At 40.5% G+C, this 13,186-nt stretch overlaps 1 protein-coding gene across 1 annotated transcript; it reads left to right on the plus strand.

Annotated features, from left to right (window-relative positions):
• The first annotated feature begins 42 nt into the window (after nucleotides 1–42).
• Nucleotides 43–12,441, plus strand: ulk1a (unc-51 like autophagy activating kinase 1a). Its single transcript, XM_028413201.1, has 27 exons — nucleotides 43–546; nucleotides 632–724; nucleotides 809–850; nucleotides 1,967–1,999; nucleotides 2,072–2,108; nucleotides 3,121–3,294; nucleotides 3,429–3,502; nucleotides 3,597–3,698; nucleotides 4,596–4,654; nucleotides 5,581–5,663; nucleotides 5,752–5,802; nucleotides 5,883–5,971; nucleotides 6,043–6,193; nucleotides 6,296–6,356; nucleotides 6,494–6,583; nucleotides 7,703–7,828; nucleotides 7,907–8,013; nucleotides 9,132–9,208; nucleotides 9,389–9,513; nucleotides 9,689–9,804; nucleotides 10,048–10,179; nucleotides 10,457–10,611; nucleotides 10,727–10,902; nucleotides 11,002–11,120; nucleotides 11,482–11,639; nucleotides 11,733–11,868; nucleotides 11,951–12,441. Exons 1-27 carry the CDS (start codon nucleotides 457–459, stop codon nucleotides 12,004–12,006), a joined length of 2,712 nt encoding a protein of 903 aa, XP_028269002.1. The 5' UTR covers nucleotides 43–456; the 3' UTR covers nucleotides 12,007–12,441.
• Nucleotides 12,442–13,186: the final 745 nt, after the last annotated feature.

A 13,186-nucleotide genomic window follows, 5' to 3' on the forward strand; every position in this document is an offset into this window, starting at 1 on the left:
ATCAAACCGTGTGTTTGCGCATGCTCGCCACCAGACATAAATAACTTTCACGGATGAAAGGTGAGGAATACAGTAATATCTGACCTCAGAGTCTGAATTCAGACTACTTATAAAATCAATAATGCGACTTTTTAATGTCTCCCTGTTTTTAAACGGCGTCAAGAGCTAATCTGAATCGTAAACAAGCACGCTGGAGCGCTAATATTGTTGTTTACATAGGGTGCTGCTGTTTATAACTGCGCACGTTGCTTTTTTGTTTTGACGGAAAGTTTGTAATGTTGTCATCGATATTTGCCACGATTGTACAGCTTGTTAAGCGTGAAGCCAGTATTTTTCATCCATGAAATGGTATTTACCGGCACGAGGGAATTGCCGTGGACCAGTCCGTCTGTTTCAGTTGGAAAACCAGAGGTTTGATCCTGCCGGGACACTTTAACGCGTTTATATTTCATATCCATGGAGTCCGTGGGGAAGTTTGAGTTCAACAGGAAAGACCTGATTGGTCACGGTGCCTTTGCAGTTGTGTTCAAAGGCAGGCATAAAGAGGTAATTTTTATATCTGAGGCAAGTTTGGACTTCTGTTGTCAGTGTTGATTTATATTTATAGCTTTCTTCTTTTGAACTTTTCAAGAAACGTGACTGGGAGGTTGCTGTGAAGTGCATCAACAAGAAAAACTTTGCCAAATCACAGTCTTTGCTTGGTAAAGAGATCAAAATATTGAAGGTAACATATTGTCTTAATGTTGCCATGCATTTCATGACCCAAGTCCTTGTGTACTCACAAAATGTTCTTACCATCCTCCTTCAGGAACTCAAACATGAGAATATTGTTCGCCTACTTGACTATCAGGTACGAAGTCTTCTGTCTCTCCAGTGGTATGCATCTTCACAGACCTGTCCTCAGAATCACACATATGTGATACTTTGTCACTAGATGAGGCAAATGTTCACATTTCCAAAACACAGAGTGTCAGTTGTGACACAGATATGTCTGTCGGATGTTGTAGTTTTTTCATGGGGACAAAAGGGCCTGAATAATCCATAAATCATTAAAGTGGATGAACCTAACTATTCTGAACTTAGGTAGCTAATGCTAAAACATACATGTCTTTTAACATTTAACAGAATACACAAAACACAGGACATTAACCATTTGGTTAAAGGTGTGTGTGTGTTCCTCTTCTCACCTTACTGACACCTATGAGACAGTCAGACGAGGATGAGCTGATCTCTCCCAGCCTCTGACAGATGGCAGCCACTTAAACAATGGCTTATAAAACACACAGACTAAGTATCATCTCACAGTCCACACACAAGCTTAATAGCTTTATGCACTGAGAGTCCAGGTCAGGCTGTCACAGCTGTATGTTTAATCTGTTAATTATCTGTCTGACTTCTCTCTCTGTCATCTGTTATAATTATAACATAATAATCATGAGGTGATTTTAAGCCATAGCACAAGTGGTAAACACATCTTGAGTGTCACTCCAATACACACAGCTTTAACTTGTGGTATAAAAGATAAGCAAGAAGCAACTTGCTTCCCCTTTAGTTACTTTCCTTTCAAGTCAGGTGGAATGGACACCCTAAACGTCTCACCCCCACGTCAATGTGGTACAGATTTGCCAAGGCTGATTCAGGGAACCAAAAGCTGGAGCAGGGCCTAAAACTGTATCCAGTGATGGCCCTGTGAGTTAACTGTTGTCAGGAATCCAGAACCTCTCGAATCTGCTGGTGAGGGGCCAGAAAACTGTCAGAGCTCAGTCTATGAAGGAGCTGATGTCACTGGTTGCGTAACCTGGGGCATGGTTATTAAAACAAAGATGGATTGTTGAGATAATTAGGAATTATAATTCATCTAAGTTTTATTTGCATGCATCTATTCAAGCTATTCAAGTATACCTGTCACTACAGTATTTTAGTACTGTTTCTTGCTTCATTTGCATTTTGTCTGGTTCTTGCACAGGAAATGGGAGGATGTGTGTACCTTGTCATGGAGGTGAGTGGTGTCTTAGAAATTATAAAGCTGTGGTAATGCTTCTGTTAAGATTTGCATTTTTTGTCCTTTTAGTACTGCAATGGAGGAGACCTGGCAGAGTACCTTCACTGTAAGTTTCAGTAAAGCTCACCTTTGTGAGGTTTTCTGTTTCACTTGTTGTGACGTTCACACCATAGCTCACTGCTGCAGGAGAGGGTCAGTGTCACAGTGTGTTACATGTTTGGAGCAGCTTACGGTTGTACTGGTAGGTCAGTGTGGATTTTAAGAGGCTTGGCTAAGCTTTTATAGTAGGATTTTGGCAGACTAGTGTAACCATAGAAGTCAGGTTTCTGGTTCCAACAGGTCAGTAAATTATCACAAATACTCCTACTGGTGCTTAACCCAGATACAATTAAGGCCCACAACCTGGCTCATGTTTAAGCATCTCTCCAGTGTTTTTGCTGCAAATGATGTGGGAACTAGCACAAAATGTATGGCCAAAAATAAATCCCAGCATTGATTTTTCATGTACTTGGGTTTTCTGTGCCTCTTGCGATCTTTCTATGCTCTTTTAAAAATAAAAACGTTTCTCACCAGAAAATTTCCCCCATCTCAAGTTTCAAACCAACGCGACTCTGGGCATGGAGCTGTTTTCTCTGAGGCTCAGATTTCCCTCCTTAGTGTTGATGTATTTATTTACAGTGCTGGTGTGGAGTGGTGGTCTAATTCTGCCACCGTGCCAATGGTTCCTCTATTGTAAAATTGGCTATTCTGAGTTCCTGCCAAGAAGGCATATATATATATATATATATATATATATATATATACATAACTATTTGCAGCACAACACTCAAGTCACATTTGGCAAGGTTTACAGAGCACGCATATGACCTCACCCATCTGTCACTCATTTATCCCCTCTGTCGTTTGGTGGAAAAACACAGCAGCTAGAAATACAGGATGTGGTGATGCTAGTGTTAGCATGTCAGCCATGATTTTAATGTAAAATTCTTCCCCATAAACTATAATGGCAGTGTCACCTTGCATCACTGAGGTCTAGACTTTAAGAAGGATCTTGAAGGAGTTTCAGCTCCTGCTGACCTCTTGTATCAACGCATGTATTTCATCTTTCTGATCAACAGCTAAGGGCACACTGAGTGAGGACACTATCCGTGTGTTCCTGCAGCAGATTGCTCAGGCCATGAAGGTCCTTCAGAGCAAAGGCATCCTCCACAGAGACCTCAAACCTCAGAACATTTTACTCTGCCACCCAGAGGGCCGCAGGTCTAGTTCCATCAATACCATCATTAAAATAGGTAATCCAATGTCTTGGCTCATTTCTCTCTTAGCTTGTTGTTACATTATTTGGATGGGAATGTCTCAAAAGAACTCTCTTCTAACAACTCAAATAAACAAACATGTCTGTCAATTTTTTACTACTAACTGGCAGCTGACTTTGGATTTGCACGTCACCTCCAGACAAACACCATGGCAGCCACACTGTGTGGCTCTCCCATGTACATGGTAAGTATTAAGGTCTCTTACTATGGTTCCCTGTGCCAACGAGGTGTAATGTCACTGTGCCTCTAATCTGTAAGCTGTGTTTGTCTGTATACAGGCTCCTGAGGTCATCATGTCCCAGAACTACGATGCCAAAGCTGATCTGTGGAGCATAGGTACAATTGTGTACCAGTGTCTTACTGGAAAAGCTCCGTTCCACGTGAGTAGGATTTAAAAATTCAAATGGAGATACCAGACTCTTTTTAGCCAACAGATATTTGTTGAAGTCCCTTACATACTCATAGATAGTTACGAAATTGTTTTGCTTTAGTTCTTCGAAAGGCTAAACTAAGTGAACTAACTGAACACGATGCATTCATTTTAGAACATAGCAACAACATGATCCACAACACAACTGTTCAAAACCACCTGCCTGTGGGGTGATACTCTAAACAGTGTTGTTGCAAAAGGCTGGGACAGCTTGAGTACTTATTAGGTGTCACACTTGTCTTGCAGAAGAGCTGCTTCTCTGAAGTAAATACTCTTTCACAATCCTAGCTATTGCTTTCTTCTGTTCACGTGGCTGCTCAGTTGAGACTTGAACTACTATTTGCAGACTGCGTCAGCTCTGACTATATATAGACTAGACACATGGCAATGTTTTACCTGGTCTTTGGCCCCTTCTTTGGTTCTGATTTCACTTTTTAAGCATGTGTCAGTCAAAAAAGACCAAACATCTTTTTTGACCTGTCAAGGTTATTTATATTTTATATTTGTGTTTCCTTGAATACATTTTCTCAGTAAATGACAGGGAAGATTGTCTTCTATTTCTACTGTGGCAGGTCACTGAGTTCACTGAGTCCAAGGTTTACTGTGCAGATGATAGCAGATGATAATGATAGTATTGTTCATTTTGCTGGCTAGCATTCCCCCTTGCCCTCGGTGGGATCGGCAAACCACCATGTATTCACTTTTGCCAAACTACCGGTATGCTTTTGTATTGGTAATGATGTTGGCAAAAACATGAATTTGAAAGCTTGTTTGAAATGCCAGATACATTCATTTGCATGTGTTTGTATGTGATGTTTTAAAGATAACTCATCTTTTCTGTGTGTAGGCCAGTACTCCGCAGGAGCTCCGTCTCTTCTATGAAAGCAACAGGACCCTGTTACCCAGGTACCTCTGGATGACCTTTCTCACAACACTCTATATACTGTACAAACAGAATGACTGAAGTTCACCTGCTTTGTGCACAAGTGCAGATGATGTTTGGTGTGCACTTGAATGTTTCACAAAACTCACACAAGTGCAAAGTCATGCACACACATGTACAGTATAATTAGCACCCAGTAAATAATTCCCATGCCGGCACTAAAAATAGTCCTAGTGTGGAAGAAACTGATACAGACACCTGACAGGATCATTCATCTAGAACATTCTCCATCAGCTACTCTTACACAAATCTTGTATCATTCATGCTCCCTGTTAGTGGGTTAATTCTCTAAATAAGGTTTTGGCTTGTTATCAGTATAAACAGATGCCTTAACAATCAGTTCTTTTGGCTATTTAGAGTCATTTTGAACACAGACTCTTTGATGTTCAGGACATGGGCCAGCAAAGCTTTCAAAGGGATGTGTGGATTGTTTACCCACTCTTTCATGGTGTACTTTGCCAGCCTGTGTATGGCTCACAGCCATGTTTATCTGTTGCCATGATAAAGCTGAATGATAAGGCTGTGTGTGTGTTAATAGACATAGTTTGTTGTTTTCTTCTCTTTCTATATATAACCTGCTGTGAGGTAGCAGCGTGTGGCCTGTACAGCTATCACTTTCAGCATGGCCCACATAGTTCGACACAGACGTAAACACACTCACAGTCTGACGGACTTAGGGTGTCATGGAGCACAGTGGTTTTGTACTTAAGCCACAAATCACATTGAAAATTCACATGTTTTACAGTTTATTGAGTGCTTATAAAATCTAAGGACCTAAATATGGATTAGCTGTTAGCCTGTAGGAGAAATGACTTTAACATCACTAATTGCTGTAATGTATGTATTTAGCTATGTCCTAAGTTAATCAGGAAGCCTTTGTGTTTTCCAGTGTCCCAAAGGAGACTTCAGGTAACCTAAGAAACCTGCTGCTGGGGCTGCTGCAGAGAAACCACAAAGAGCGAATTAGCTTTGGTAAATTTCTGCCTTTTAAAATTCAGAATTCCTTTTAAGATTTTTTTTCTTTTTTGTTACATTTTTCTTACACCTAAATTGTTTGCAGATGAGTTCTTCCACCATCCTTTCTTGGAGACAAGCTCATCCACAAAGAAATGTAAGTACTGTTTCTCATGTGTCTTAAAACTTAGTGTCAGCTGAAGTCTTATCATAGGAACATGTATGTTTCTTTCACAGGCTCACAAGTTCCCCTGGTCTCCTATCCCAGTTCTGGCTCAGGTAGTTCCTCTAGCAGCTCCTCCACATCCCAGATCGTCTTGCCGCAAGTATGTACAACCATAATTACATTTACGGTTAAAAATATGTGGGATTTTATTTTAAAAAATCACTTTCTTAGCATTCCGATGGAGAGGTGCAACGACCTCAGCCCAAGGAGATGTACTCTCCTGTGCAGGACACCCCTGACTTCCTGCTGAAAGACACCTGTCAAGACTGTAGAAACCCATCTTATGCTGAGGATTATGTCATGGTGCCTGCTCAGTATCCCAGTAAGACCTCTGAGCTCCACTCTGGTTACATTTCATGTGCAAAAGAAAGCCCCTTTACATGAGCAGAGGATGTCTGACTGTGTCTGTTGTGCTTATTTGTAGATGAATATACATGTGATGTGGATGTTGGGTCACCCATTGATAGTTGCCTAATATACAGTGGGTGAGTAGGCTGAGGTGCACAATTACTTTTCAGTTAATCAATACAACGGAAATGCTGATGGATGAAATCAGTTTACTTAATGCAGCGTTCATCTTAGAAAATAGCATTAAGAAAAAGTAACAAATATTTTTCTTTAGGAGCTCTGTACTGGTTGAGAGACGACCTGGAACTGCAGAAAGGACGCCTCCACCCTCTCCTCCGATATCCTCTCCCTCTAAACCTGTTAGGTAAGGAATGGTGGATTAGATTTGGGTGGAAAACAAGCAGTGGTGAGGGAAGTACTGTAGGTTTGTACTTAAGTAAAAGTACAATTACCCAGCAAAATATAGACTTAAAGGTAGGGAGGAGATTTCATTCTGAAGCACTTTTTGTTAAATTAGTGTAACTTCTCTTTACAATCCGATAGCAACCAATTAGTTCGGCAGTTCCGCTTTAAAACGAAGAATATGAATCATCTGTGGAAGCTATAAAACACTAAAAACATCAGCCAATCCTCCGGGTGGACCCTGTGCAGAGTATTGGCTGGTTGTCACTCTCTTCCTGCTCTGTGCACCAGAGAGGTACGTGCATGATGGCCGAGTCGCAGCTCGTCTTCAGGTAATGCGCGTCCATGTGATTGGGAGGCGTGGCTTCAGGGTGAGCTCCGAGAGAAAGAGGCGTGTGTTTACTTTCAAAATCTGGCTGACTCTCACTGAGTTTTCAAAATCTCCTACCCTACCTTTAAGTAAAGATAGAAATGTTACATCAAGAATCCTACTTATGTACCGGTAAAAATCTTAGGTACTTAAATTTACTTAAAGTGTTAAAAGTACTCACACAATTGTCTCCTAACACACACTCACACAGTTGTCTCCTAATATCTGGGTGGAGCCTCTACAGATGTCACTAACACTAAATCCCTGCCAGCATCTCTTTATTAAATTTTTAGTACAGACATCGTTGAAATGTACCCAGAACCAGTTACGGACATCATTTGAACAGAGATGATAATAAATGGCAATAAAGTAAAATACACATTTATCATTTTTACTGTGTATTTTCAATCATAAAACTTCCCAAGAGCAAACAAACCTTTCCTGCTTTAGATTAATGTTATGATTAATGTTTCAGATGTTAATGGATGGACTTGTGTTAGCAGACAGTAGCTAACGAGTTAGCTAACTGAGTAAAAGTATAAAGTATGTACTCTTATTTTTACTTAGGTAAAGTATAACTATGTAAAAAATTACTTAAGTATAGCAACAAAGTACAAATACTTTCCACCATACTTTACTTTCCACCACTGAAAACAAGCACACTGCACATTCTTGTTCTGGTTGCTTAACTTTCTTTTTTTGACCCTGCAGCAAGCCTGTTGAATTAACTACTCGTCCCTGCAGTGAGTCAGTGCCCATTCCTGTCCCAACTCAGATTCACAACTACCAGCGTATGGAGCAGAATCTGCAGCCTGCTGGCCTGCACGGCTCCACCAGGCATGGACAGCCATTTTATCGCTGCACCCCACTGTACTGTCTCATCTACTTGGTCTAACTAAGCATTTTTTCATTCAGAGTCACATTATGCTGTGCTGGGTGCAGCAGTGAAAGCCCAGGCTTCACGCCTAATTCCTCAAAGCTGACACCTGAAGGAGGCCAACCACTGCAGTCCTCCCCATTAGGTAACTTTTCGTTGAGTTTGTAATGTTAAAAGCTGTTAACATGACAGATGCTCTCCATCCACTTCATTAGGTCCTTAATGCTCATTAATGTAAAATCTAATCAACTTAATGTATTTATATATGCAGACAGAGCATCGGAATGGAGAATAAATTAGGTTGGCTTCACATTACAAGCCTCATGTCAGATTTTCCGTCCAGCCACACATTAAATATATGTGATTTAGGACCACATTCTGAAGAAACAATTAGGATTGATGACTGACGTTTTTGATCCGGCAGAACAGAGAAAAATCTGATTTGATATATTGATATATTGGTGAAAGGTCGATTTTTTGCCTCTTAGTGTCATATAAGCATAAAAAGCCTCCCAGAGTATTGTTGCTGCATTTCCATCCCCTTAGGGCCAGTTTTATGAAGTTCAGATCATTTGAAACTGGTTTCTTGAAAATGACAATGAGTGTATTTGACTTAACTGGCCTCCGCAGTCAACAGAGCTCAGTCCCACTTAGCATGTTTGGAATGTGGTTAAACAGGAAATTTGCATCATGGATGGGCAGCTGATAAATCAGTAGAAGCAGTCCTGAGTACACATGCAGATTAGGCACCTGTACATGAGGGGATTAAATAAAAAACAGGCCTTTGTAAAGTGTCAGCTGTTCATTCCATCATAGCTGGCATGCACAGTATTTTTAGTGTAAGAGGATTAAAAACTCCTGATTTTATTTAAAGACTAACTCAAATTGGCATCAGATTAACTTTATGGTTTGAAATGAGCTGTTGTTAAGCAGAGCTGTTTAAAAGCATCTCTCTCTGTAACTAACACCCACAGAGTGCTAACATCTTTTGGGTGTTAGCAAAAGTCCACCATCTGACACTGATCTGATTTACTGCACAATTATCATGTTCAGTGATTCCAGAAGTTGTTGTTGATGAAATGTTATTTGATTTTGTCCTGACTCGCTTTTCCCTATGACTCATCTACTTTTACTCTTGACAACACCTAAAAAACATGCCTGAGCTTGTCTCCGTCGGTGTTCTTGGTAACAGAATGGATGACTTAATAAAGATGTACTGTTCTAATGAAGATTTGATCTTTGAATGTAATCTCTACATTCTAGTGGGAATGACCCCGAAGACCTCAGAGCAGGCTGTCCCACTCAGCACAAGAACTGGAGTACACACTGCCAACCCCAAGGTCAGATTCTATATATGCACAGTACAAAAATAGAACCTCCACAAATATTGTTTCAAGAATGCACAGTAAATGAAATCTTTGTAGCTGCATGCCTCATTACTCACATATTTATAAGGGCAAAGAATTATAACAAAAATTCTGTTGAGCTTAGTGAGTGGAACTTTCATTTTGTGTGAGCAGAAGGTTCAACCAAGAATGCCAAATCGGATCAGGACAGTTCCAAACCTGCAATCCCTCGACCCATCTCCTACTACACAGACCACACACAGTCCCAAATCATCCAATAAAAAGGGCCCTTTTAAAAGGTAAGACAAGTTTAATACTGATAAATATGAATGTAGAAACGTTTATAAGGAAATTTGGAATGAAATGTGAAACCTGCCATCTGGCACCTACACAGGTCTTGCAGTAGATCAAATATACTGTCTGATACATTATTCAATACTCACATTGGTGTCTGTGGCTGCATTTGGTGTCTAGGTCACTCAGCACTGGCAGGCTGTCTGACATGCTCCTCAAGGCAGCCTTTGGAGCTCATCTTTTTGAAGAGGGAAGTGACGAGAACCTCAACTGTGAGAAAAGCATGGATATAACAGGTATCAGTGCAAGTGGGACCACGTCAAAGTCTTTGTTTAGCAGTATGTTTGTCACTGTTATGAGAGATGAGAAATGAGGGACACATGACCAGACGCAGTTTTCAGGTGTTGTTTCTGCAGATATAATACATTAAATGATGGAATCATGACACACTGTAGGCCGTTGTGTTCAGCAACATCCAGGTATTATGACGTGCAGCTACAGTCTCTTGGGTCTCTCACTTAAAATTTCCTTTCCTACAGCTCCACCTACTGGTTGTCAAAGAATTTTTCAGTTCTCTGATAGCCCACCTCCTGTAATCTTCACTATGGGTTCTCCATCTCCATCCAATGGAAACACTCCTCCTGATGCCACATTATCAAGAACATTATCAGGTAGGTGTTCCAGGTGTGTATTTAGCCCTAATTTAAATGAGCCCTTATCTCTGAATAGAAAGTCCAAAACACTTTATACATTTAAGGTAAATAAAAACAATACTGAGACTAGAACGTAGTTTCTGTTTGCTGTAAGAGTCGAGAATTATGTTTTTTTAATTATTGTAATCCTAAAAGATGCTACCAGTTACTTCACTACATCTTTATTATACGATATGATATGCTGTATCGGCTGTTCAAGGTTAAGCTGAATTTGCCTTTTGTGTTGAAATTGCAGGCTCCCCCAGCTATGTTAACTCAGCCTGGCTACTTAATAGTCGCCTTGTCCAGAGAGGAAGCCGTAGGAACAGTGAGACTGAAGCCATGGAGGCTGTTCCACTTAGCAGCCTGATATTTCACCCTCCAGTGCTCCCTGAAGATACACTGATGGAGGTACACTCACATTCCCCTGGTTGTTGAACAAATATTGTATTTACAGAAAACTATACACATTTATATTCCACATGTACAACTTCAGTATTCACAATCTATTGTGTTCTTTTCACAGCAGGCACATACAGATGCACTGACTGACTTACGCTTCACCTTAGCTTTTGTCCACTGTGTTATGGAACTGGCTTCCTCTAATGAACAAGGGCTGGATGCCAGCAGCAATCCAGATGTTTCTTTTCTGGAGCAGAGCTTGGTGACAGATCAGATCAGTCTTCTGAGCAGAGAATGGAGGTAAGAGGCATTAAGGTTTTTATGTACAGTAGTTCCCTTTGCTGTTGCACGGATCTTATTGGAAGTGACTGATGTGACTGGTCTGATGTGATGTTCTAGTTATGCAGAGCAGTTAGTATTATACATGAAGGCCGAAGAATTTCTATCCTCTGCACTCTACACTGCTAAAGAAAATATTAAACATGGACAGCTCCTTCCATCTGCTTCAGTCAAACAAGGTAAGTCCTCTTCTTTCCAGCAGCAAGGGTTTGCCCTTTTTTTAGACTTCAAACATGCCTGTTAAATGTTTGTAGTGTTTTGTAGTTTGATGTCCTTCAGAAGCATAGTGGCTTTTGAGTATAGTGGGAACACTGAAATCTTTAGAGCTGCAGAGAGCAGCTTGACTCATTCAGTTGTTTATGCTGTGGGTAGTAACAGCCCACCACTTATGGTGATTCAGCTTTGCATTTATCCACCTTATTTTTCATTTTGTATCCAGTTTATTAGTTATTATGTTTGAGCCATGTGTTCTTCAGACAATGTGTTCCAGTTTATATTGGATATAGAATGCCTTTGCATGTTGTATTCATTATTTTGCAGTGATCAGGAAGCTGAATGACTTGTACAAGAACTGCGTCACATTCTGTCGCTCGCTCAGCAATCGGCTGCAGGCCTTCCTGCTTGACAAACAGAAGCTTATGGACCACTTCAATGCACTCACAGCAGAGAAGCTGATCTTTAGCCACACTGTACACATGGTGAGTTCACAACGCAGCAGATCAGATTCTGTCCTGTTGATACTGTGTTAGCATTGTTGTCCCTTTAAATTGGTGTGTTCTTGCTTTATTCAGGTACAGGCTGCTGCTTTAGATGAGATGTTCCATTATGGCACAGCTTCAGCACAGCGCTACCACAAAGCCCTTCTGCTGATGGAGGGTCTGTCCCGAAACCTTACAGAGCAAAAGGACATTGACAGCATAGATAAATGTATGTGAAGGCACTGTAACAGTAAAAATTTAAAATGCCAAAATCGAAATTCTTTCAATTTGATTTTTATGCATCGTTTCAGGTAAGCAGTGCATCGAGCGACGCCTCTCAGCCCTACAGATGCAACAGCTCCCATAAACTGTCCAGTATCCATAGTGACTGCATTGTCCTGCATTTTGCATCATCCATCTCCCTTTGGTGTAGATGGATCCTCATAGTCTGTCACACTAGCACTTTGATCTCTCTTAAGGGAACTGACCACTGGAGTGTTCACTCTTATCCCACCACCCAGTCTATCATGTTGATATAAATGCACAGAAAAGACTGGAAGTCCTGTTTTGGGCATGTTCTTTAATACAGATTGGGATAGGATTTTTTTGATTACTCTGATCAGGTAAACTGAAGTGTTTGTTTTATAAAAGACTGTATGTGTGTTTCTTTGTTTTGCACATAGAATGATCAGATAGGTTTTAAAACTGATTTTAAAGATGTTATACTTGAAACAAAGGTTATTTAGTCATTTTCCTGTGCTTAAACTCTGTGTGTCATGTGAATAGGAAAATGTTCACAAGCCAACAGGAGTCAGGAAGATATCTTTGGACAAGATGACCAAATATTGCCAATGTGTAGCAACATTAGTAAAACTGTGCCTTTTTTTCTACATTTTTCAGCATAGCAGAGTGGTGGATGTAAAGGTAATGAGCATATTATTTCTCTCCCTCTCTTTCATCCTCTCTGTCCCGTCTACCTCTTCTCCTCCTCTACCCGGCCAACTGTCAGCAGGACGGGTCTCCTCATGAGTTTTTCTTGCCACAGTTGCTCTTAAGTGGGTTCAGGCTCTGGGTCTCTGTAAAGCGCCTTGAGGACAATTCTGATTGTAAAAAAAAAAAAAAAAAAAAGCTATAGAAATAAAATTGAATTGAATTGAAATGAACATGCTTTGACCTCATGCAGATGAACTGCTTTGTGACTGCCAGTCTTACAGTTATGCAGACTTACACTGTAGAGTGTTTGCCGTTTGATGCGATAAAGCTCTCCCTCAGGTGGTGTTTAAGTAACATTAAATGCTTGCCACAGTGCTCGTAGATATGTTCTGTGTGTGTGTGCTCGGTTTTTCTTTCTTTTTTTGCCTTTGCTAATTTTGGCTTCAACAATGTATGTGTGGATTGATGGTTATTTCCTAGATAGCACATGTTGTAACAGTTAGATTTGCAATATGGTGTGAAAATGTTTGTTTGTTAAAGCAAGTTTCCTAGAATGTGTCCAATTGCTTTTCTATTTTTACTTCAACAATGCCATTCAAATTTGCCTGGATGAG

The sequence above is a fragment of the Parambassis ranga genome, chromosome 9 (assembly GCF_900634625.1).
Source record: "Parambassis ranga chromosome 9, fParRan2.1, whole genome shotgun sequence".
In the NCBI taxonomy this organism is placed as follows: domain Eukaryota; kingdom Metazoa; phylum Chordata; class Actinopteri; family Ambassidae; genus Parambassis; species Parambassis ranga.